Raw genomic sequence first — 22131 nt, 5'->3', positions numbered from 1 at the left:
ATCGGTGGTAGAAGCTGGCTATGGGAATGATCTAGTGGCTCTGGAGTTCCAGAACCCCAGCCATGGACGGCCACAGCCACAACTTGCTGCAGTAGTCCCGATAAGTTCGAGATTGTCCGCCTCACCCGGCCAAGAGGCCACATTTTGTGGGGGTATTTCAAGTGCGCTCTTGTAATTTTGTCCGGACAATCGGTGGTGGACCTGTTTAATAACTCAGATATTAGTGATAAAGCCAGTATTGCCAAACTACACTGGAATTTGGCACGGTAAAATTTTGAGATTTCTGCTTTTGGAAATACATGAATTGTCGAACACAGCCCAGACTTACCAACGAAGTAAGAATTAAAAATCCGACGAAAATGGTGTCCAATGGCAGGGTCAACATTTACACTAATAAATTATCTCTTCAATCCTGAACTAGGTCCCAAGATCCTGTTGATTTTATTGGATTTTGTACGGTTGCTATTTAGGAAGCAAAAAAATGGAGTACTAAAGTACTCATGATATAGTTGGACAAGTTGTAGGTGAGACCATACATGGAGTACTGTAGCCAGATCTGTTCACCAGCTATTGGAACAATGTAAAGGGCCTGTCCCACTTTCACGACCTAATTCACGACCTTTTTTACTCGTGGACATTTTTCATCATGCTAGAAAAACGCCCCGACCTACTTGATGCCACGAGTACCTACGACTAGCATCACGGCCTGCTACGACCTACCTACGATCTAACTACGACCTCGTGACGACCATGCTACGAGAGTATGAATCAAGGGCAAACTCGGCAGAGGTCGTGAATTAGGACGTGAAAGTGGGACAGGCCCTTAATTAAGTTGGTAAGGATGCAAATGATATTTACTGGGATGTTATCGGGGCTTGCGGGCTTGAGTTACAGGGAGATGCTGGAGAGCTGGAACATTATTCTTTGTAGCGTAGGAGGCTGATGGGTGATCCTATTGAAGTATACAAAATAATGAACAGCATGGATAAAATGAACACTTGGTCTTTTTCCCCACAGTAGAAGATTCTAAGACTAGAGGGTATAGACGGGAGGGGAGAGGTTTAAGAGGGACCTCGGGGGCAATTTTTGCACTTAGAGGGTAGTCCATATCTAGAACAAGCTGCCACACGTATAAGTGGATACAATTACGACTTTCAAAAGACATTTGGTCAGATATACGAATAAGATTGGTTTAAAGAGATATAGGATTAGCCCAGAATGCCAACTTGGACATACCTTGGTTGGCATGGATCAGTTGGGCCGAAGGGCCTATTTCCATGCTGTGTAGCACAATGATTATTATGACTCTAAGATAGATCTTTTAAATTTAATTCTAATAATGCGGCCATGGGATGGCCATGAGTAGTAGGCACCGGGACAACAGGATTTATCTCAATCATTTATATAATTCCCATTTTTAGGTCGGTCCACTTTCTACTGGCAGGGCAATTTTACATAAAAGGTTTCAATTGCATATTTTCTTTTACATATTTGGCTTAAGTTTAGTATGCAGCACTGTCTGCATTCCTTCATTAATTGAAAAGCGTGATATAGGTGAAAGCTGGATTTTGTTTCCTTCATCATCCTGAATTCTCAGTCCTACTTCCATTGGTATCCTTCCATGCAGCATCCATAAGTCAGTGATGAAGCCTTTGTTAGAAATCTTCAGCTACTGCATGCAGCTGCTACAACTGCTGCAGGAATAAATCTGCAGTTCTAAAAGCAGTGTGATTTGCTTCTGCTTTCACTTTCTTTCTAGCTAAATGGCTCAAGTATGGCTGCAAAAGATCCAAAGGAACCAGCAAGCCAGCATAGAGAATTGTGAATATTCACAATAGTTTCCATTGGATGTTGATATCATGTTAGCTTGGAAATTATGATGACTGACCCATTTGCGCATGAAACCCCAGCTTTCCAGTTGCTAAGTGTATAAGTGGATACAATTACGACTTTCAAAAGACATTTGGTCAGATATACGAATAAGATTGGTTTAAAGAGATATAGGACTAGCCCAGAATACCAACTTGGACATAGTGACATTTCAGCCTTGTGTTGCTACACAGCCTTATTAAAGAAGCACCCATTTTCTTATCATTTGTGAGTTTATCGTGGTAGGGGGTTGGTTGGACTTGGTTGAACCAACCACTGTTCTGTTTATTCATTGTTTATTCGTATTCAAAATATTACAGCTACTTTTTTTCCCCTCTCCTGAGCAATTTTCATTAATGAAACTTGTCGGGAGAGTAGATTCGTAAGCGGTAAAGATGTCTTCAGTGTAGTATAGGAAATACAGTCTCAGGAATTTTACTGTACAGTTTTTTATTGGTATAGCCATTTTCAAATATGAACTTGATAGCACAATAGTTTTTGAAGCATCCAATCCACAATACCAAAGCAGGCTCACAAATTGAAATGCGCATTTTTCCTGATTGTAAAATGCTGTTGGAACTGAGCAGTAATTCAATTTTCATTTTCCAAGTATAAAGAGAGTGGGAAGTATGGAGAATTAAATTTTTGTGTCATGGATTTTTTCATTTATCCAAATTGCTTCTCACTCTAATTTGACTATTTTTCCTCAATAGTTTGTCAGATTTATTTTAAGATACATTTTCTAAATTGCCTTCAGTCTGTCAATTTAAGGGCCTGGACATTATTCATGGAGTTATGTTCAAATTTAGGTGCATTTTTGAATTGGTTTGAATTTGAATTAAACAATAATTTCTATGAACAAGTACAATGGCTAAAGCGAAAGAAGAACAAATTATTAAATTTTAGGGTCTTAATTAAGCTGATAGCAGTTCAATTTCCAATCCTAGTTTATCAAACTATTTTTCTAATAGGATCTGAAAGTTATTTATTATTTTGAAATATGGTACTGGATCAATCAAGTCTTAATATTATCTCCTTTCCCAACAGTCCTTAATGAATGTTTTCTTGCTTTAAGTGCAATGCTGAATTTCAACATTTATTTGTCTATTTTATTATAGTCATATTTTATTATAGTCATTATTATAGTCATATTTGCACAACTGGAAAACACGCTCTTTGGTCCAACTCATCCAGATTACCACTGAATGACTCTAGATTACATTGACAATGTTAAATTGTCTTGTAAAAAAGATCAGTACAGCTCAAGATTTTTTGGGGCTGGATACTGAGAGATAGGCAGAATGTTTACTATATTTTCCATATGTCATGAAAGTTGCTAAGAGGCCTCTTGCAGAAATTATGAAATTCTAAGTTTTGATTTGGTTACTTTGGAGAGGATGTGGAGGAGATTAACCAGGAAGACAATAAGGATGGAGTACTTGAGAAGAGACTAAAGAATTTGGAATTGGATGGGCCAGACATGTCCAAGAGTAGATTTAACAGGTGTTCAATTTATTAATGTTTGTAGTAGAGAAGAACCTTTCCAATGGTAGGAAGAATAATAGCCAGAGAGGACAAATGTAATTATTAGCAAAGGAAACTGGGCTTACACAGTGGAGTTCTAATCTTAAAACTGCTGTTTGAAAGGATGTTGGAAGTAGAATCAACAGCCTTCTAAAAGGGAATAGATCTCTAGGGCTGGAAATAGGCATTATGGACATAACAATCTCCTCCAGCATTCCATTTGTGCATGATTCAATAATGTTTGTGGAGACTAGCATAATTTTTAGAGAGAATTTTATATCAAATGTTTTCCAACAGCAAGGACATGGAGACATAAGGGACTACGTCTTACTGTTAAGGCCTGACAGCATTACTAGCATTTTCTATTTTTGTTTATTCCTTGGGTCCCTTTTCAGCTTTTAATAAAGTGGATATCAAAAAGTAATGCTGGTTTACAAAAAAAGACACAAAGTGCCGGAGTAATTCAGGTCAGGCAGCATCTCTGGAAGACATAGGCGATGTTTCAGATCCGGACCCTTCTTCAGATATGGTGTGGATTTACAGCTTCTTGTACCTAGAAGGCTCAGGTACAGGAAGGGAGCTACTTGAACCTATAAAGTTCAGTTACAGGAAGGGTAAAAGTCCCCGGTCAGGTGCAGAAAATCAGTTTATTTCGGTTTCCTGCTTGAACATCCACCAACCTTCAACCCAGATTTTCTTCCATTAATTTCTTGACGGCACCCCTCCGTCCCAACCTAATTTCCTTGTATAAATGTAAAAGTTAAAATGCTAGTAATCTCACCAGAAATTAGATGTAAAGATATTATTTGAGTTACTAATATCCATTGGGAGATTGCCAGGGACAAAGGAGGGGCCGTTAGATGTATGATAATAGCAGTGGCGGATACTGGCAGCACGACACTTGCTTGAAGATCCAGCTAGCAGTTCAGGAAATAAAGCTCCAGGCAACGTAAATTGGCAATAGCTCCAAATTTTGATTGCAATCTCTGTTACAAAGGAACAGGTTCAGGTATCTGACTAGTAGAACAGAAAAAGGCTCCCTCGTCTGTTGAGTTACAAATCAATTTTATTGGCAAGAGAGAGAACAAAAACAATACTTAGCTTGGTATGTGCGGGGTCCGTTCTCTCTCTCTCTCTCTCTCTCTCTCTCTCTCTCTCTCTCTCTCGCTCTCTCGCTCTCTCTCTCTCTCTCTCTCTCTCTCTCTCTCTCTCTCTCTCTCTCTCTCTCTCTCTCTCTCTCTCTCTCTCTCTCTCTCTCTCTCTCTCTCTCTCTGCATCCGTCCGCGTGCTGATCGCAACTCAGCCCATCGGTGAACCCCTCTCGTACATAAACTAACTTATGGCTTACTGGCGCCTGCCTTGATACAGGTAAGAAATCAGCCGTTGAAATAACCGCCGGTAAGTCCTGGCCAATAGCGCTGCTCCCAAATTCAAACTATAACCAATGGTAGGGGACTGCATTTGGGAACAAAGCGCTCTCAGCCTCATACTGGCGTGTAAAGCAATGCACAGCGCTACAGACTTGACGCGCAAACCAATACACACCGCGCTGCAGACTTGGCGTGTAAAGGTAGTGGACACAGCGCTGCCGGTTTGGCGCGCAAAGGTTTAAACAGCGCTGTTGGCTTAGCGCATGGGGATTTAAACAAAGCGCTGTAGGCTGCAGCGCTATGGGTTCTAAATTTAGCGCTATGGCGTTTAAACATAGCTCTATGGGCTTTAAACATAGCGCTATGGCCACAGAGCTATGGGTCACAGACTGTTCGGGCAGAATTCTCGTATAACACATCACAACATATAGTACTGAAGAAGGGTCTCGATCCAAAACATCGCCTATTCCTTCGCTCCATAGATGCTGCCTCACCCGCTGAGTTTCTCCAGATTTTTTGTCTACCTACAACATATAGTACAGTGATTTAAATCAGAAAATACATTTTTTGTTCAATATGGTATTTGCATGGTGTACCAATCCCCTACATCCATTGTGGTGGTTTCATGTGGTTTCCAAAACTTTTCATGTTGCAGTGACCCAGGTTCAGTCTCAACGTGAATAAAGAGGTGACACTTCTTCAGTAATATTCAGAATTCAAATACCGTAAAAGCATATAATGGTTAAAAAGTCAAACGCACATTAATTTAATCTGCAGTATGCAAATTTGATCTCAAATTTTATTGTGAGCTCATTTTATTTAGTGTAGTTATTAGTCGAATGATCAATAATACTGAATAATGGAATGTAAAATTGAAGGCATAGTCACATTTTAAGTAATTGGCTCAGTTTTTGGTTGTAATTTTGTTTTAAAAGGAATAAATTCAGAGTTGTTAATTACCTAATTCCTGACTCTTTATACATTTAGGATAGCCTGCTTTGAGACTGTCAGCAAATCCATTGAACTCTTTTTTCCCCCAAGGGAATTTTCATTTAAGACTTTCATTTCATAGTGTGAACCAAAATACAATTCCAGCGGTCTCTGCAATGTAGGATGCCATTTTACTGAACTAAATATGGCCAAGTTTACACCAGGTTAATAGTTCTGACTTACTTTTTGATATCCACTTTATTAAAAGCTGAAGGAACCCAAATATAAAACAAAATTAGAAAATGCTAGAAACACTATCAGACTTTATCAATAAGAAGAGAAACAGTCAACGTTTCAGGTCAAAGACCCTTTGTCAACATAAATCAGAGTTTTGACGAAGATCTCATAACTGAAAAGTTGACTCTATTTTGCTTCCCACAGATGTGGCCTGACCTGCTAAGTGTTTCCAGCATTTAAAGAAAATACATTTACTTTCTTAATCTGGCATTTCTGGCAAAAGACTGTTAAATATAATATTATAATAATGTATTAAATAAATATTTCATTTTACTTTTCAAATTCACTGAATTTGTCTTTGATAAATTATTGGTTTATTTTCAACTACCCTGTCTGCAAGATGTACTTTGTTTTAACAAGTCATTTGGCTGCTTCCCAACAAGCATGTTTTAGCAAGAATCTAGTAGATCAGTCAATTGTAGGAGCACTATTTGTTATGTCGCTAATACGTCCTAAAACCTTACCTTAGAAACGGGTACACCCCAATAAAAGGGAATTACCCGAGGAATTTGAAGAGCAACTTTGTCTATGTTAAAGCAAATATATCAGCTTTAACATAAACATTGTTTTCAGACAAGATCTATATACTGCAGTTTTGCTGCCTGTGTTTGCTGGAATTTGAAGTATGGCACAAAGCTTAAAACAATATTCTTGATGAAAATTGGCTGATGCATTTCCTTTATTGGCTGTATGTTCTTCTGCCAAACTTTATACTCTTTTCATCAAAAGTGAGCTACACAGGAATGGGAATGTATAATTGTGGGCACACAAAAGACTGCAGGCAAAAACCAGTGTCAGCCACATAGAGCATCAAACTATAAATTTGACTGCAATTAGTCTGTTTCCACCAGGAATATTATTGTAATGCTACCCTTTTCTTAAAATAAAATACTATGTTCTGGTCTAATAAAAGTTACTGATACATATTATACTTTATTTAATATACAGGCTATCGCCAGTTAAAGAATTGATTAGGTTCAAAAAAATTCATCGATATGAAAAATTCCAAAGGCAGGATATACAGTGAACCCTTATCTTTCACCAGAGTTACCACTTGCTGTGGATGGTAAGAAATGTAGTCAGAAGCTAGTCAATCACCTCCCAGTAAGGTTGCAGTAAATCAACGTCAACAGTGGTTGTTTTGACAAGCTAAAACTTGAAAGCCAATGCATACAAGTCCATTCGCTCAATGGTTATTATTGCCAGATGGATGTGTGCAGATGCTCAATAGAGTTATTTCCCCCTCATTCTAAATATCACAGACTGCTAAATAGCATTTTAATTTAAACCCTTTGTAGCTATGAATGTTCACTGGCTGAGGGAGACCTGTACCTTTCGGTACAACATCTTTGAAGTGTATAATTTTGCACAAGGGAACTTTGATTGCCACTTTTCATTGTTAGAGTCATTAACCAAAACTGAACCACCAGCCGAGTAACTGGAGCTCGGTGTAACTGTTTGTGCAAATCACGCGCAGTAGCCATTTAGTTTGTGTTTCAGTGAGGTAGAACTGTGATTATTTCCTGTTAAATTCCTTCCCGCCCTTGAAACTGGACTGAGCATTTACAACTATTATTCAAGTGTGCTTAATATTTTCCCATCAACACACACACACACACACACACACACACACACACACACACACACACACACACACACACACACACACACACACACACACACACACACACACACACACACACACACACACACTCTCTCTCTCTCTCTGACATTTTCAATGTGCTATGTTTATTTCCACTATTACTGGCATGAGGGACCTTCAATGAATATTCACAGCTGAACCAGGATATTATTTTACTTTGTTGTTTTAAAAAGGACACTCCTCTGAAACCGAGACATCTGATCCATGCCTTCAGCACTCGCAAAAGCTGTTTGCAGACTGTGCAAACGGCCTCCAGAATCTTCACAATGTACTACAATTGGAACAAGTGCTTTTCCAGCAAAATACAATTTGGGGAGCCTCAGTAGTAACACCACAGGCACCAATCTATCACTGTAGGCATTGCTATGGTAATAGTTGGCCAGGTAGAGTGATTCAGGGATGTGAGGCAGGAGGCAAAGGCACATTTATTTCCAAAAAGTACACACAGCCCCTCTCCAATGTCTCTATCTGTATCCATCCTTGTGTCCCCTTCTATTCCTCCTCCCCCCCCCCCCCCACTGTGTCTTACTGCTCTCCCCCTTCCCTTCTCGTGGAGTGAAAGAGGCAACCTCTGCTGATACCCTGCAATTTTAAATAAGAGGCTTGTTATAAATAAGAGCGGCTCTACACTCTGCCCTGACCCACCTGGACAACAACAACTCCTACATCAGGTTGCTGTTCGTTGATTTCAGCTCTGCCTTTAACACTGTCATCCCCGCCAGCTTGATCACCAAACTCAGCGGACTTGGCATCTCCACCTCCCTCTGCAACTGGACACTGGATTTCCTCACCAACAGACCACAGTCTGTTAGGGTCAACAACCTCACCTCCTCCACTATAACACTGAACCGGCGTGCCACAGGGCTGTGTGCTCAGCCCTCTCCTCTACTCCCTCTTCACCCACGACTGCATCCCTAAGTACGGATCCAACGCCATCATTAAGTTTGCTGACGACACCACGGTGGTAGGACTGATCAGTGACAACGATGAGTCAGCCTACAGAGAGGAGGTCCAGCACCTGACAACCTGGTGTGCCAACAATAACCTCGTCCTCAACTCCAAGAAGACGAAGGAAATTATTGTCGACTTCAGGAAGGTCAGAGGAGGCAGTCATACCCCCATCCATATAAACGGGACTGAGGTGGAGCGCGCCTCCAGCTACAAATTCCTCGGGGTACATATCTCGGAGGATTTGTCCTGGTCCCTCAACACCTCCAAGCTGATCAAAAAGGCACAGCAGCGCCTTTACTTCCTGAGGAGGCTCAAGAAAGCCCATCTGTCCCCCCAGATACTGACCAACTTCTACCGCTGTGCCATCGAGAGCATCCTGACCACCTGCTTCACGGTATGGTACAGCAGCTGCACTGTTGCGGACAGGAAGGCACTACAACGGGTGGTGAAAACCGCGCAGCACATCATCGGTGCCCCGCTCCCTGCCATGGATGCCCTCCACCGAAAACGGTGTCTGAGACGGGCTGGGATGATCATTAAAGACCCCTCCCACCCCAACCATGGACTGTTTGCCCTCCTCCCATCAGGGAGATGGTACAGGAGCCTCAGGTCTCGTACCAGCAGGATGAGGAACAGCTTCTACAATTATACCATCACATTGCTGAACTCGGAGTCTCGCCGATAGATTTCCCTCCGTCCCCATTGTTTAATTATTCTGTATTTTTGATTATTCTGTATCTTCTTTTTTTTAAATTTCTATATGCACTACTACTACGGACTGACGCAAAACTGCATTTCGTTGTACCCATACTTAGTATTTGTGCAATGACATTAAAGTTGAATTGAATTGAATTGAATTGAATTGAATGTAAGATGTGACAGAAACATCTTTGTAGTAATCTCGTAGTGTAGCTGTAATGAGTATTATTGATCAAATCAAATTGGTTGTAATAATCAGTATAACTATTTGTTAGTGAACGTACCTGGTAGATTATGAATGGCAACAGATGTAGATGGTGTTTGGGGCTTGATGGCCCCTCAGTTCATCATTCTCGGTGTGGATCACAACCTCACACCGACATTGATCTTTGGAGGGCTCCCTCCCTTGTCGATGGTGTCTTCCTCATTGTCTTTACATGAATGAAGGAGATGAGTAAATATTTCATTTCATTTTCATCATTGAGGAAGGTTATGTTGTGTAGGAGTTAAGGAGGGGCTAGAATATCAACATAGAGTTGAAAGTTGGCGTTTGGTATAGGGAGAGGAGGTGAGTGTAAGTGGAATAGTAGGAGATTGGAGAGTTGAGGATAATAGATTGAGAGTTTGTTAGAAGAAAGCAAAGATTGGGAATCAACAGCTCTTTCTCGGGTTGGCTAGTGGCGTACTGTGACTAGTGGCGTACTGTGGGGCTTAGTGCTTCGGCTCCAATTATTCACTACTTGTATTGATGATTTGACTGAGGGGATCAAATATCATATTTCCAAAATCCTCAAGACCTGGAGAAATAAGAAATAAATTTCATAAGTTAATATACTTTTATCCGACGCTTTATGAGAAAACAGTCCAAGTTTGTCCAACCTCTCCTTATATTTGTCTTGCTGCATCCTTCTAATTGAACACCTCACTGCCGCACACCCCCTTTGCATATAGGACCTTGCTCTTGGCCTCCATTCTTGCACCACCACCTGGGTATACAGCCGTTGAACAAACGAGCTCTGTTCCTCCGTACCATTTTGCCCATCATTGTGTGTTCCTGATGTGTGGCTCTTCTGGCGAATATGTCTCTGAGGGATTAGACTAGAGTGTCAAATGTCTGCAGTTGTGCCAATTAGGCGAGGTCCCTCAGGAAGTTCGAGGGTCCCTTTTCAGTGTGTGATCATGGATGCTATTTCACTACATTTGTAAGGGGGGGCAATTGCATTTCAGTACTAAAGACTATGATCAACAAATAAAGCTGTAATCTAATTTCTAGACAACTTTGTCCAAGGAGAAATTGGAAAAATTGAAGACAGTTAACGCAAGGCAGGAATGGCGATGTCTTGGCAAGAAGACAGCTTGCAAACTGAGCCAGAAAACGAAGGACCTAAAATTAGAAGGAGAAATGCTATAGCAGAAACTTTTATTTTTTAATTGAATGATGTTTGAATTTCAGTGTGTGTTCGTTATTTATTAGTTTCTTGATGATTCACTTCCTTTCAATCTCCTTAACTTTGAAATTCTGCTGACTATTTAGTTAGAAAGGGTGCGCTGATCTCTACATGGCTGAGGTCACGCGCCAACCATGACCCCACAGACGAGCACCAGGCCACCATTCCAAATCCGACCTTTCCTCCATGGCCAGAGTGAGGATCACTGTAAATTGGAGGAGTAGCACCTCATATTTCGCTTGGGCAGTTTACACCCCAGCGGTATGAACATTGACTTCTTTAATTTCAGGTAGTACCTGCTTTCTCTTCCCCTTCTCAGCTCTCCCTCAGCCCTCTGGCTGCGCCTCTTCCTTTCTTCTTCCCACCCCCCCACCCTCACATCAGTCTGAAGAAGGGTCCGACCCGAAACGTTGCCCATTTCCTTCACTCCATAGATGCTGCCTCTCCTGAGTTTCTCCAGCATTTTTGTCTACCTTCGATTTTCCGGCATCTGCTGTTCCTTCTAAAACATTTTAGTTAGAACCATCGTTAAAATCCAAACACTATTCAGTGATACTGAAACCAAATTCCCATGTTGAGCATCTGTTTTCAATATTCTAGCATGTTAAATCCTGTATTATTTACAAATGTTTTAATTATAACATAAAATACAGTAGTTCAAAGTAATGTACAATATTCTCTTGCATTCTACCGGTAGTGCAATTCTAGAAAATTGCTTCGGGTTTCCGATGTGCTTGACGTACCTGAACAAGGAGACTGATGCACAGCAAGATCAAGTGGCATGCAATCCATGTTTTGGTGCCACATGTCAAAAATGATTGTTTGCATATGACGTCTGCAAATTGTGTAAACCATTCATTTTGAAGTAAGCCTTCTCCAGAGATTAGAGAAAGCCTTATCAGGAACGTTAGTTTGAGAGGGCTTGACCTTGCCTGTTATTAATAATATGAGGTGCTGCTCCTCCAATTTACAGTGGTCCTCACTCTGGCCATGGAGGAAAGGTCGGATTTGGAATGGTGGCCTGGTGCTCGTCTGTGGGGTCATGGTTGGCGCGTGACCTCAGCCATGTAGAGATCAGCGCACCCGTTCTAACTAAATAGTCAGCAGAATTTCAAAGTTAAGGAGATTGAAAGGAAGTGAAGCTACGTTAGTAAAGATGATGGGCTATAAGTTCATTGTGTAATGCAGAACTCAATCTAAAATTGGTTGCATGATGCAATTGGATTATTTATGTGCAGTTCACACATATTTGGAAATTTGTATCATTTATGACAAGCATGGGAATAAGGGACACTTCAGAAGTGAGCAGTGCACATCTTGTAATTATTCTTGTAAAATTTATTTTTTGCATTTGCGGTTTGCAAATGGCATGTTGTAGGAAGTCTAGTTTAAGAATAAGTGGTTACTCTTTCAATACAGAGACAAGGATGAATTTCTTTGGAAAGTCATGAAAGTGAAATTCTCTATCACAGCACTACATCTTTGAAGGTGTTCAGAGCTAAGAAATATTTTTAGATTGACTGAAAGAAACAGCATGGTAACATGCCCTTCTGCCCAACGAGTCCAAGCTGACTGTCAATTATCTATTCACACTAGTCCTATGTTATCCCACTTTCTCATCCACCCCCAAAACACTAAGGGCAATTTACAGTGGCCAATTAACATATAACATAACGGGACCCTTATTCGGAGTAGCAGTCTGAAGAAGCATCCCGACCCAAAAAGCAAGATTCCAGCATCTGCAATGCAGTTGCTTGTGTCTTCTTTGGTACAATACTTCTGCTTTACTTGGCCCAGTTACATTTTATTTACATCTTTATAAAAGTGACCTTTTCTTGGGATTTTCTGCTGCAGTTGTTGCAGTCTGGCTGAAAAGGTTGCAATGGTTTCCCTATTCATAATGATTTTAAAATTCGAATTGTAACTTGATAAGCACTGATTGAAAATATTTTCTTTCCCTGGCTGGATGGTAGGTTGAATTTATTTGCCATAAAGGTAGTGCACAGAACAGTGATTTTTTTGTGTGTGCTTTTTTTGCAGTGGATTTGACTATGAAATTATAGTAATTGATGATGGAAGTCCTGATGGAACACTTGACGTTGCTAAGCAGTTGGAACAGATTTATGGATCTGATAAAATTGTGAGTATTTGGATAGCAGTGAACAATCCTTGCATTTCTGGGACCTTTTGAATGCAAGGTAAATTTAAACTGGGATCTGACGGTTCACTAAAGTTTGTAAGAAACTGTGACCAAAGTCGCAAGAACAGAACACCCTATGATTTGGCATTGACAGGCTGCACCACATAGATGGATGATAAGGATATCCCTTTTCGGAAATAGAAATGTTATATTGTGACCGTAATGCCAGAAGAATCTAAGGAATGCAACAAGGCCACTTAGCCACTCGAGGTCATCAATCCACTGTAGTTACATCTGGTGTTTTTATGGTGCTGCAGTTCGTCCCTCTCTGCAATTGTATCTGATTCAAACCCAAAGCACAGCTCTCTTCACAAGTCTGCTCTGGATTTGGGCAATAATTTTATAACCAAAATATGACAAATACTCTTTTAAAATTATTTTCTGTTTCATTATTCACTGGACAAAATCATAGCCTCTTCCTTTTGTTAATTTAATTTGTGTGTCCTTAAATAATTTCTTACATTCTCTTATACAATCCGGAATTACCTTAAATAATCTGTTTTTCTTTATTGTGCTGATGGAACACTAATGTAAAAGTGCTCTTGAAGGTGATCTTTTCTTATTTTATATCACTACAATCAGAAGGCCATTGCTTTATTGTTTCAAATTTATTAAGTCTCGGAGACCATGCATTTTGGTTAAGTGAGCTAACTTTTCAGAGGTTATTCAGTGTTTCCAGTTGCCTGCCATCTTAATTCTCCACTGACTTATCTGCCGATGGCTTCCTGCACTGCTATAACAGTGTATGCTTGAGGAGCAGCACTTCCTTCCATCTGGGCATCATGTGGCCTTCCAGACTCATTATTGAATACTGCAACTTCAGGTTATTGTCTCACTGATTCAGAACTGGCCATTTCTGCTGAAAGTTTCCATCTGTGACATTGGCTCAGTTTTTCTGAGTTGTGAAAGCTGTTTCTTTCACCCTTTCGCCCACAAAGACTTGAGAAGATGAAAAGTAAAATTTGCAGGCCTTGTGGAAGGAGGGTGCAGATAATACAATCAATACAATACAATCAGTTTTATTCGTCACATTGCACATAAAGTGCAAGTGAAATGAATTTGCCAGCAGTGGTACAATAATAAAGAACACCCAAAACACACTAAAAATACACTAAACATTTTTACCATACATATATATATATAGCATATATAGCATACCAAGTGTAACAGAAAACAATGGATTAAGGGAGAAGGGGACAAAAAATAACACTCGCGATGAATCGAATGTGTGAGTGTTTGACTTGGAACAGGTGGAGAAAGCTGCATCTGGAACTGTCTTTTCCATATGTCCATAAGACATAGGAGCAGTATTAGGTCATTCGGCCCATTGAGTCTACTCCACCATTCGATCAAGGCAGATTTATTTTTCCCTCATAACCCCATTCTCCTAACTTGTCCCTGTAACATTTGACACCCTTGCTAATCAAGAACCTATCAATCTCCGCTTTAAAAATACCAAATGACTTGGCCTCCATAGCCACCTGTGGCAATGAATTCCACGGATTCACCACCCTCTGAATGGTGTGATTTGAATACTGGATTTCAACTTGCGTGAACCTTTGGCAGCTGCTTTGTAAAGAAAACACACACATCCTCCATTATTACATTAATTTTCACACTGTGTTTTTGATTTTCTGTTTTTGGATTGAATTCTGTTTTTAATTTGTGTCACTGTGATGTCTTTAATTACTTGTTTTATTCCGATTATATGTTTTATTTCGATTACTATGTAAGGTGTCCTTGAGATGTATGAAAGGCGCCCATTAAATAAAATTTATTATTGTTATTATTATTAATGGGAGGGCTACATTAATTTTATTTCTTAAGCTGCTCCTACCATTGTCAGCCCTTGGTAGCAATTAGCCTAATTCTGATGGTTTGCTTTACAGGTGGAGCCTTGGTCTTTCGTATATTGGCATCTCGACAGTAGAAAAATAATATTTTCTGCCATTACTTGAATCCCTTCTGAGCATTTTAAATCTTACTAGACCAAGGGGGACCCGTTGGGTCCCGTCCCCTCAATGCGTTGGGGGGATGGCCTGTGGGGGGGGGGGTAGAGAGAGGGGAGACGAGAGAGGGGGAGAGAGGAGGGGGGTAGAGGGGTGGCGATAGGGGAAGAGGGGTGGGGAGGGTGGGAGAGAGGAGAGAGGCAGGGGAGAGGAGAAGTAGGAGAGGAGGGGGGACGAGAGAAGAGGAGGGGGGACGAGAGGAGAGGAGGGGGACGAGAGGAGAGGAGGGGGAGAGAAGGGTGGGGAGGAGGAGGGTGGGGGAGAGGAGGACGGGGGAGAGGAGGAGAGGAGGAGGGGGGGGAGGAGGAATGAAGCGGGGCGGGCGTCAACCAAAGGGCTGCGAGTTCAGCGGCTTCAATCCAGAGCCCGGCGGGGGGTGGGAGGGATCGTCAGAGGGGAGGGCTGGTTCCCGAATGCAATACTCCCTCGCTCCCGGCTGGCGGCTCCTGGCTCCAGGCTCCGAGTATGGGGGGGACATCACTCGCAGAGAGTGGAACACAGTGCAGGCCTCATAAAGCAGATCCATTGTGACATCATCAGCGAAAGAGCCAGTTTATTTTTAACGTTATTTCAGATTTGTGAACATTTTCATAAATAACTCGAGAAATAAAGGTCGCAATTTTCAGGTATGGCGATTTTGGACTCCAGGGGGTAAATCTCTATCGGAAAATGTGAAAATGTTACCGGTAGTACGTCGTTTTTTTCGCGACGATGTCAACACACACACACACACACACACACACACACACACACACACACACACACACACACACACACACACACCCCCTCACTAACCACCCACTTGATATTATATGAATATTATTCATTCGCTCCTTTTACCCCATCCCTGCCCTATCCACCCACACTTAGCCCCCAACTCGCAGAGGGGGGAGGGGTAGAGAGAGAGGGGGCAGAGACAACCCCAATAATGGGGGAGGAGGAGAAGGGAGAGGTGGGTGGTGGGGGGGGTGACATCACTCGCAGCGCGAGCAGGACAATCGCAGCGTGAGCAGGACAATCGCAGCGCGAGCAGGACAATCGCAGCGTGAGCAGGACAATCGCAGCGCGAGCAGGACAATCGCAGCGTGAGCAGGACAATCGCAGCGTGAGCGGACGGCAGGCAGGCAGATACATTGTGACATCATCAGCGAAAGTACCGGTTTATTTGCTAAGTTTTATGGGATTTGTGAAAAGTTTCATAAATGACGAGAAATAAGGGACAAAAGTTTCAGGTAAGGCGATTTCGGACTCCACGGGGTAAATCTACCCCATATGTAAAAATTTCACCATTACAGCGTCATTTTTTCGAGAAGATGTGACAACACACAAACAAATAAAGACACACACACACACACACACACACACACACACACACACACACACACACACACACATCCAAGATCAGAGTTTTATAGTTATAAGGATACTAGACCAAGTGGGACCCGTTGGGTCCCGTCCCCTCAATGCGAATAAATACACACACACACACACACACACACATCAAAGATCAGAGTTCTATGGTTATATGGGTATGGATGGATGATATAATCTAAGTAATGACTGATTTTGTATTGAAGAACTGTACACAACTTCTGAATAGCATGTACTCAAGCAATCCCTAGTTTAAAAGTCATTTTGACACTAATTTTGGAGAGAGAAGAAATGTCCTTTGCCACTACTTTATCCTTTTTATATTGGTGTGTTTGGAAATTGGAATGTAATACCGAAACCTCCTGGTTTAAATTAAATTATTGGAACTTTCAATATTCATTTTTTTAATCTTCTCTTTCCCACAAAGATAAAAACTAAAAAGCATTTTAATTTTCATATTAGATATTGTTTTTTACCCCAGCATAACTAATATTAATAATAGATTAGTGATTTCATAAGAAGACATAACAAGAGGGCCTTTACTGCCAAAAAGGAGCCAAATACCGTACATGGTAGAATTAGGACTACATAAAATAAATCCATCTGTAATCCATGCTTCCAATTAATGTTCTCCTTTGAAAACACTCACATACAAACGAGATGCACCCGTGCTTTTTGGAATGATTCCTGTAATACCAAAAAATTAAATTAAACATCTCTTAAGTAAATTTGGTATCCAATTGTGTCTGAACAAACATACGTGAATAAGAGTAGCACATGTAACTTTTCACTGTTGTCTGCACTTCAATTCAATATTTTGAATTATATTTGCAGTTGTCCAAGTAAAATAAATCTCTTGTAACATATTATCATTAAACAGCTTTTCTGAATTTAATCCCCTTACTCCACCGCAATAGAATGGGCATTTTTGATCAATAAAGGTGCTTGTTTAATTTACTATTGTACTACACCGAAGTATAATTAAAACTTCCCTCCAGCGTTATGAGTGTTTTCTTTCCTCAGCCTCTGTACTGAGTGGTTTCTTTCCCCAATGCTTTCAGCCTGTCTGAATTCACTTTATGGCAGCTATTCTAAGATACTGCCCTCCTATCCTGTTTCTCCTCAAAACTGAAAGGCTTCATCACAAGCAACATCCTGGTGAATTTCCTTTGCATTCTTTCCAGTGCAATCACATCCTTCCTATTGTATTACGAGTCAATACATTTTACGGAATGCCAGATGTGGCTTAACTAATATTTTATAAACATATTATAACTTCTCTGCTCTTATATTCTATGTTCCGGCTATTGCTGGTAGGTATCCCGGTGAATGTGCCGAAATCTTCAGGAATCGTTGGACAAATATACCAAGGTCCCTCTGTTCTTCAATACTCCCTCAGGCTCTACCTTTCATTGTGTAGGTCTTTGATACCCGTCACAACCCTCATTGTTTTTCCACTGATTCCATCCATCTACCTGCCTAAAGTGAAAGTTTGCACGTTGGTGTCATGCTGGATTCCAAGACGAACTTTGTCATCGTCATTTCAACATTTGTAACATCTTTTGATTCTGTGTCAGCTCAACTGCTACTGAAATCTAATTAACATCGGACTTGACTTTTCCAGTGAACTTTTGGCTGACCTTCCTCTTGCTCTTTTTGCTAAACCAAAATTCTGCTGCTTATGTTAGTAGCTACTGTATTTGCTATGGTAATGCCAAGTGCTATTTAGTTGGCATCCAGCTAAGTAACACATCACTGTTAAAATTTGCATCCTTTTATTCAAAACCCTACATTTTCTCATCGGTCTTTATTGTTATAATTTCACTGAGATAGACACACAATGGCATTTTTATTTTTCATTATTTTGTGCCTAACTTCGATTTAAACCAGCATCAGCAGTTCTTTCCTACACATTAAGTCACTGAGGTAACTTCACACTTCCAATTTTGACCTTTGCATGCCATTATTATGTAAATGTTCTGTTTCTTAATCAGAAACTTAAAGTTGTATTTCAACTTTATGAAACAAAATTTTGTAGTAATACTAAATACTGAGGTATTAGGTAAAGAAGGGAAACTGAAATTGTCTTTCCAAAGATTTGTTATGAACTCTTTACAGATAACCACACAGTAAAAAGATGAACATGGAAGCGCCTTCTTATAGTGTGCAGGGAGATTAATTTCATAGAACAGTGATGTATAATGTAAGAATATTTATTAATCCACGTGATATGTATGGATATCATTTAGTTTTCTATCTTAAAGGAAAGATTTGACCACTGTTGAAATGTTGACTTATTGCTAACTTTATTTCTAAATCTTTTCAGTGAATTCTATTGCAAAAAATGCCACCTTTTTCTCTGAGCAACAACTGACACATTCAAAGTAATGCCACGAAAGATCTTTGGGAAAAGCACGAAGTTGCCTTCAACTTCCCAGTATTTTCAGCAGAATGAGCTCTGTAGAAACTGTCCTACTGTAAAATATGCCTCACAATTAGAATTTTGGAAGCTGTTGCTTAAATTATTGTTCACTGTTTTCACAGGTACTCAGACCACGAGCAAAGAAGCTGGGATTAGGTAAGAGCTATGAATGCATGCAAGCTATTTTAAGTGGCAATTTGTGTTTTAAGTTTTGTAAATGATCTGTGTTGAAAACATTTATTGAAAATGAAACGTTTTGTTTACTATTTTGGCACTCTAAATATCACGACCATTTCTAATGCTCAGAATCTGTCTGCACTCTGAATCAGTTTAGGCAGAACCTCTTGTTATTTTCATGTCAGGCAGTGTGGTGTATCTTTTGGATTTTTGAACTACCTGTCCAAAGACGAGACAAATAATCTGGAGAACTGATGCTTTATTTATTTTTTTTGGAAGTGAAGCTTTTTTTCTGGAGTCTTGCATGGAATCTTAACTGTCCTCTGGAGTAGCCTAGCAACATAATCACGAACAAATAAAAAGTGAAGCTATTCAGAGTCGCACCTTGTAAGTTTTTATGCGATTCTCAATAGCTACATAACCTCTCCAAATTAATAATATATTATATCATTTGTCTTTCCTTAATACTGTGTAGAATATATTAGCCTGGAACATTAGTACATCCTAATGCATCTACAACAGGGACACAGTATTGAGTGTCAAACACCATTTAATAAATCTTTTGTTGAAAAATTATTTGTGCAGAATCAAGGACTTGGGCAGAACTGACTGATCATTGCACATTTTTGCCACTGAAAATATGTTGCCCAATGCTCTTTTCTGAGGTTGTGAAACTGGGCTAGGGGTTGGGCAACCCCAAGCATTAATTGTGTTATGTCTATAGAGGGGGGAGAACATTGTTGGCATTGCCAACAGTAAGATCATGCTAGAAGTAATTTGAACGCATGTCACCAAGATGAGCTTAGAAGACAGAAATCAAGATGCTGCATAGAATTCATCATCCGTTTAACATGCTTTTTCCATTAGAATTTCAAGTTCAGCAGACCAAATCTGATCGAGAGGACAAAACACAAACTATTGCAACAGTGGCACAGTTGATAAAGCTACTGCCTCACAGCGACAGAGTCCTGGGTTCTATCCCGACCTTAGTCGCTGCCTGTGTGGAATTTGCACGTTGTTCCTATAACAGTGTGGGTTTCCTCTGGATGCTCTGGTTTCCTGCCACATCCCAAAAACGTGCAGGTTTGTAGGTTAATTGGCCTAAGTAAATTGTCCCTAGAGTGTAGGGAATGGATGGGAAAGTGGCATAACATGGATCTGGTGTGAACAGATGTTCAATGGTCGGCGAGGACTAGGTGGGCCAAAGGGTCTGTTTCCATGCTGCATCTCTAAACAACCTATCTTGCTCTAAGTAATTGCTTCCTCTTATTAATAATATGCGTTCATTTAGTTATTGCATGATTCATCTTCAAAGACTTCATAAAGTGATATTAAGAAAAACTATAGATTACAGTGGTGCTCTACAGTTCAATGGGAGAACATAGGTATTTTGAGAGTTGACATCAAAATGATCCGAGGAATGTTGGCTAAATATTGGTTTGATGTTTCCCTAACAAAATTCTTAAATTGTAAAATGCTCTCTTACATTTCTCTAATTACATAAATATAAATTTCAAAATATATTTTGTTTTCGTGACCGATCCTGTAAAGCTAGTTGAAAATCTAGTTTTTGCACTAAACTGTTATTTTGAGTACTTTACTTATAAAGATGCCAATGAAAGTCAACAAATAATTTATGCTGAATGTAATATCTGTGATTGGTTTTTATTCTAGGAACAGCATATATTCATGGAATGCAACATGCCACTGGTAACTTTGTTGTAATAATGGATGCAGATCTTTCACATCATGTAAGTTTATTTACAATTTTTTATATTGATATTTTTATATATATATGATGTACTTATCGAACCAAACTTTTTATCTTGAATTTCAGCCAAAGTTTATCCTTGAGTTCATAAAGTAAGTATTTTTTTGTTTTTTGTGTACGTTTGTGTGTATATATATTTTTTATATATATATAGTGCGTGTGTATGTATATATATATATATATATATACATATATATACATACATATATATATGTAGGGCAGCAACGAAGGTCCTCCACTCCTGTCTGTTCTGGGCTAGCTTCTGGACACTACCCCAGGTTAGGTCCACATATACATATACACACACACACATATCTGTATATATATCAAGTCAAGTCAAGTCACATTTATTTATATAGCACATTTAAAAAACAACTCTCGTTGGCCAAATTGCTTTACATTTGTTATAAGAATATATATTCTTATAAGCTAGCCCAGAAGCTAGCCCAGAACAGACAGGAGTGGAGGACCTTCGTTGCTGCCCTACATGCCAGGAAGCATAATAGGCAGTAAGTAAGTATATATATATTATATATATATCTGTGTGTGTGTATATATATTATATATATATATATATACACATACATACATATATATATATATATATATATATATATATATATATATACACATACATACATACACACACGCACACACAAATATGTGTGTACATGTGTATATACACGCACGCACTGGACTTTATTTTCCCTCGTTTATTATATTGTTTACTGTGTACTACGTTTACATATTTTGTTGTGCTGCTGCAAATTAAAATGTCATTGTTCTATCTGGGACATATGACAGTAAAACAACCTTGACTTGACTATTTTCCTTATGTTTCCAAATATTACTTATCCTTATTGCCTGTTGCATAATTGATATATCCTCAGAAATTGGTCATTGGGCAAAGCATAATAGACAATTTGTTTTCATTATGGTATCAGTCTTTTCTTTATTATATCAGTGTGATTTTTGTGGGGGTATGATTTTAATTTTATTATTTTTATGACTGTTGAAACAATTATAAAAAGAGACAGGACATAAAGTAAAGCTAGGCACGGCATAAATATTTGCCCTGATTAATTCAAATGGCGTCCCATGTGCACATTCAGCACAAACTTTCATTGTATAACATTCCTCTACCCAAGCAAAAGTGGTGCATTGCATTTTTGTCCTGTCAGATCATGTTTGTATAGTTAAGCAATATTCTATATCATTATAATAATATTACAATTAAGTGTTCGTAATTATGAGCCTACTCCTATCTATATGCTCTCTAAACTAAAATTGGTATTGCCTGAAGTCTAAAATGACTCAAATTATGAATGTGTGAATACAAATTTATACTTCATTTTTCTTGTAAATTGTTCCTATTAATTACAAAGCTATGCAATCAATACTTTTTTATTTTTGTTCTTTAATTGTAAAGT

The 22131-nt window shown here is 39.5% G+C and overlaps 1 protein-coding gene across 1 annotated transcript in view; it reads left to right on the top strand.

The window, feature by feature from the left end:
* The window catches only part of dpm1 (dolichyl-phosphate mannosyltransferase subunit 1, catalytic), a 49657-nt gene that overhangs the window by 14156 nt on the left and 13370 nt on the right, over nucleotides 1–22131 (top strand). The window contains exons 2-5 of the mRNA XM_033041546.1: nucleotides 12792–12891; nucleotides 18876–18909; nucleotides 20605–20681; nucleotides 20768–20793. Of these exons, the coding sequence (XP_032897437.1) occupies nucleotides 12792–12891; nucleotides 18876–18909; nucleotides 20605–20681; nucleotides 20768–20793 (237 nt within the window). The remainder of the gene's footprint in view (nucleotides 1–12791; nucleotides 12892–18875; nucleotides 18910–20604; nucleotides 20682–20767; nucleotides 20794–22131) is intronic.

The sequence above is a fragment of the Amblyraja radiata genome, chromosome 23 (assembly GCF_010909765.2).
Source record: "Amblyraja radiata isolate CabotCenter1 chromosome 23, sAmbRad1.1.pri, whole genome shotgun sequence".
In the NCBI taxonomy this organism is placed as follows: Eukaryota; Metazoa; Chordata; class Chondrichthyes; order Rajiformes; family Rajidae; genus Amblyraja; species Amblyraja radiata.
This window is presented reverse-complemented; position numbering and strand designations above follow the sequence as displayed.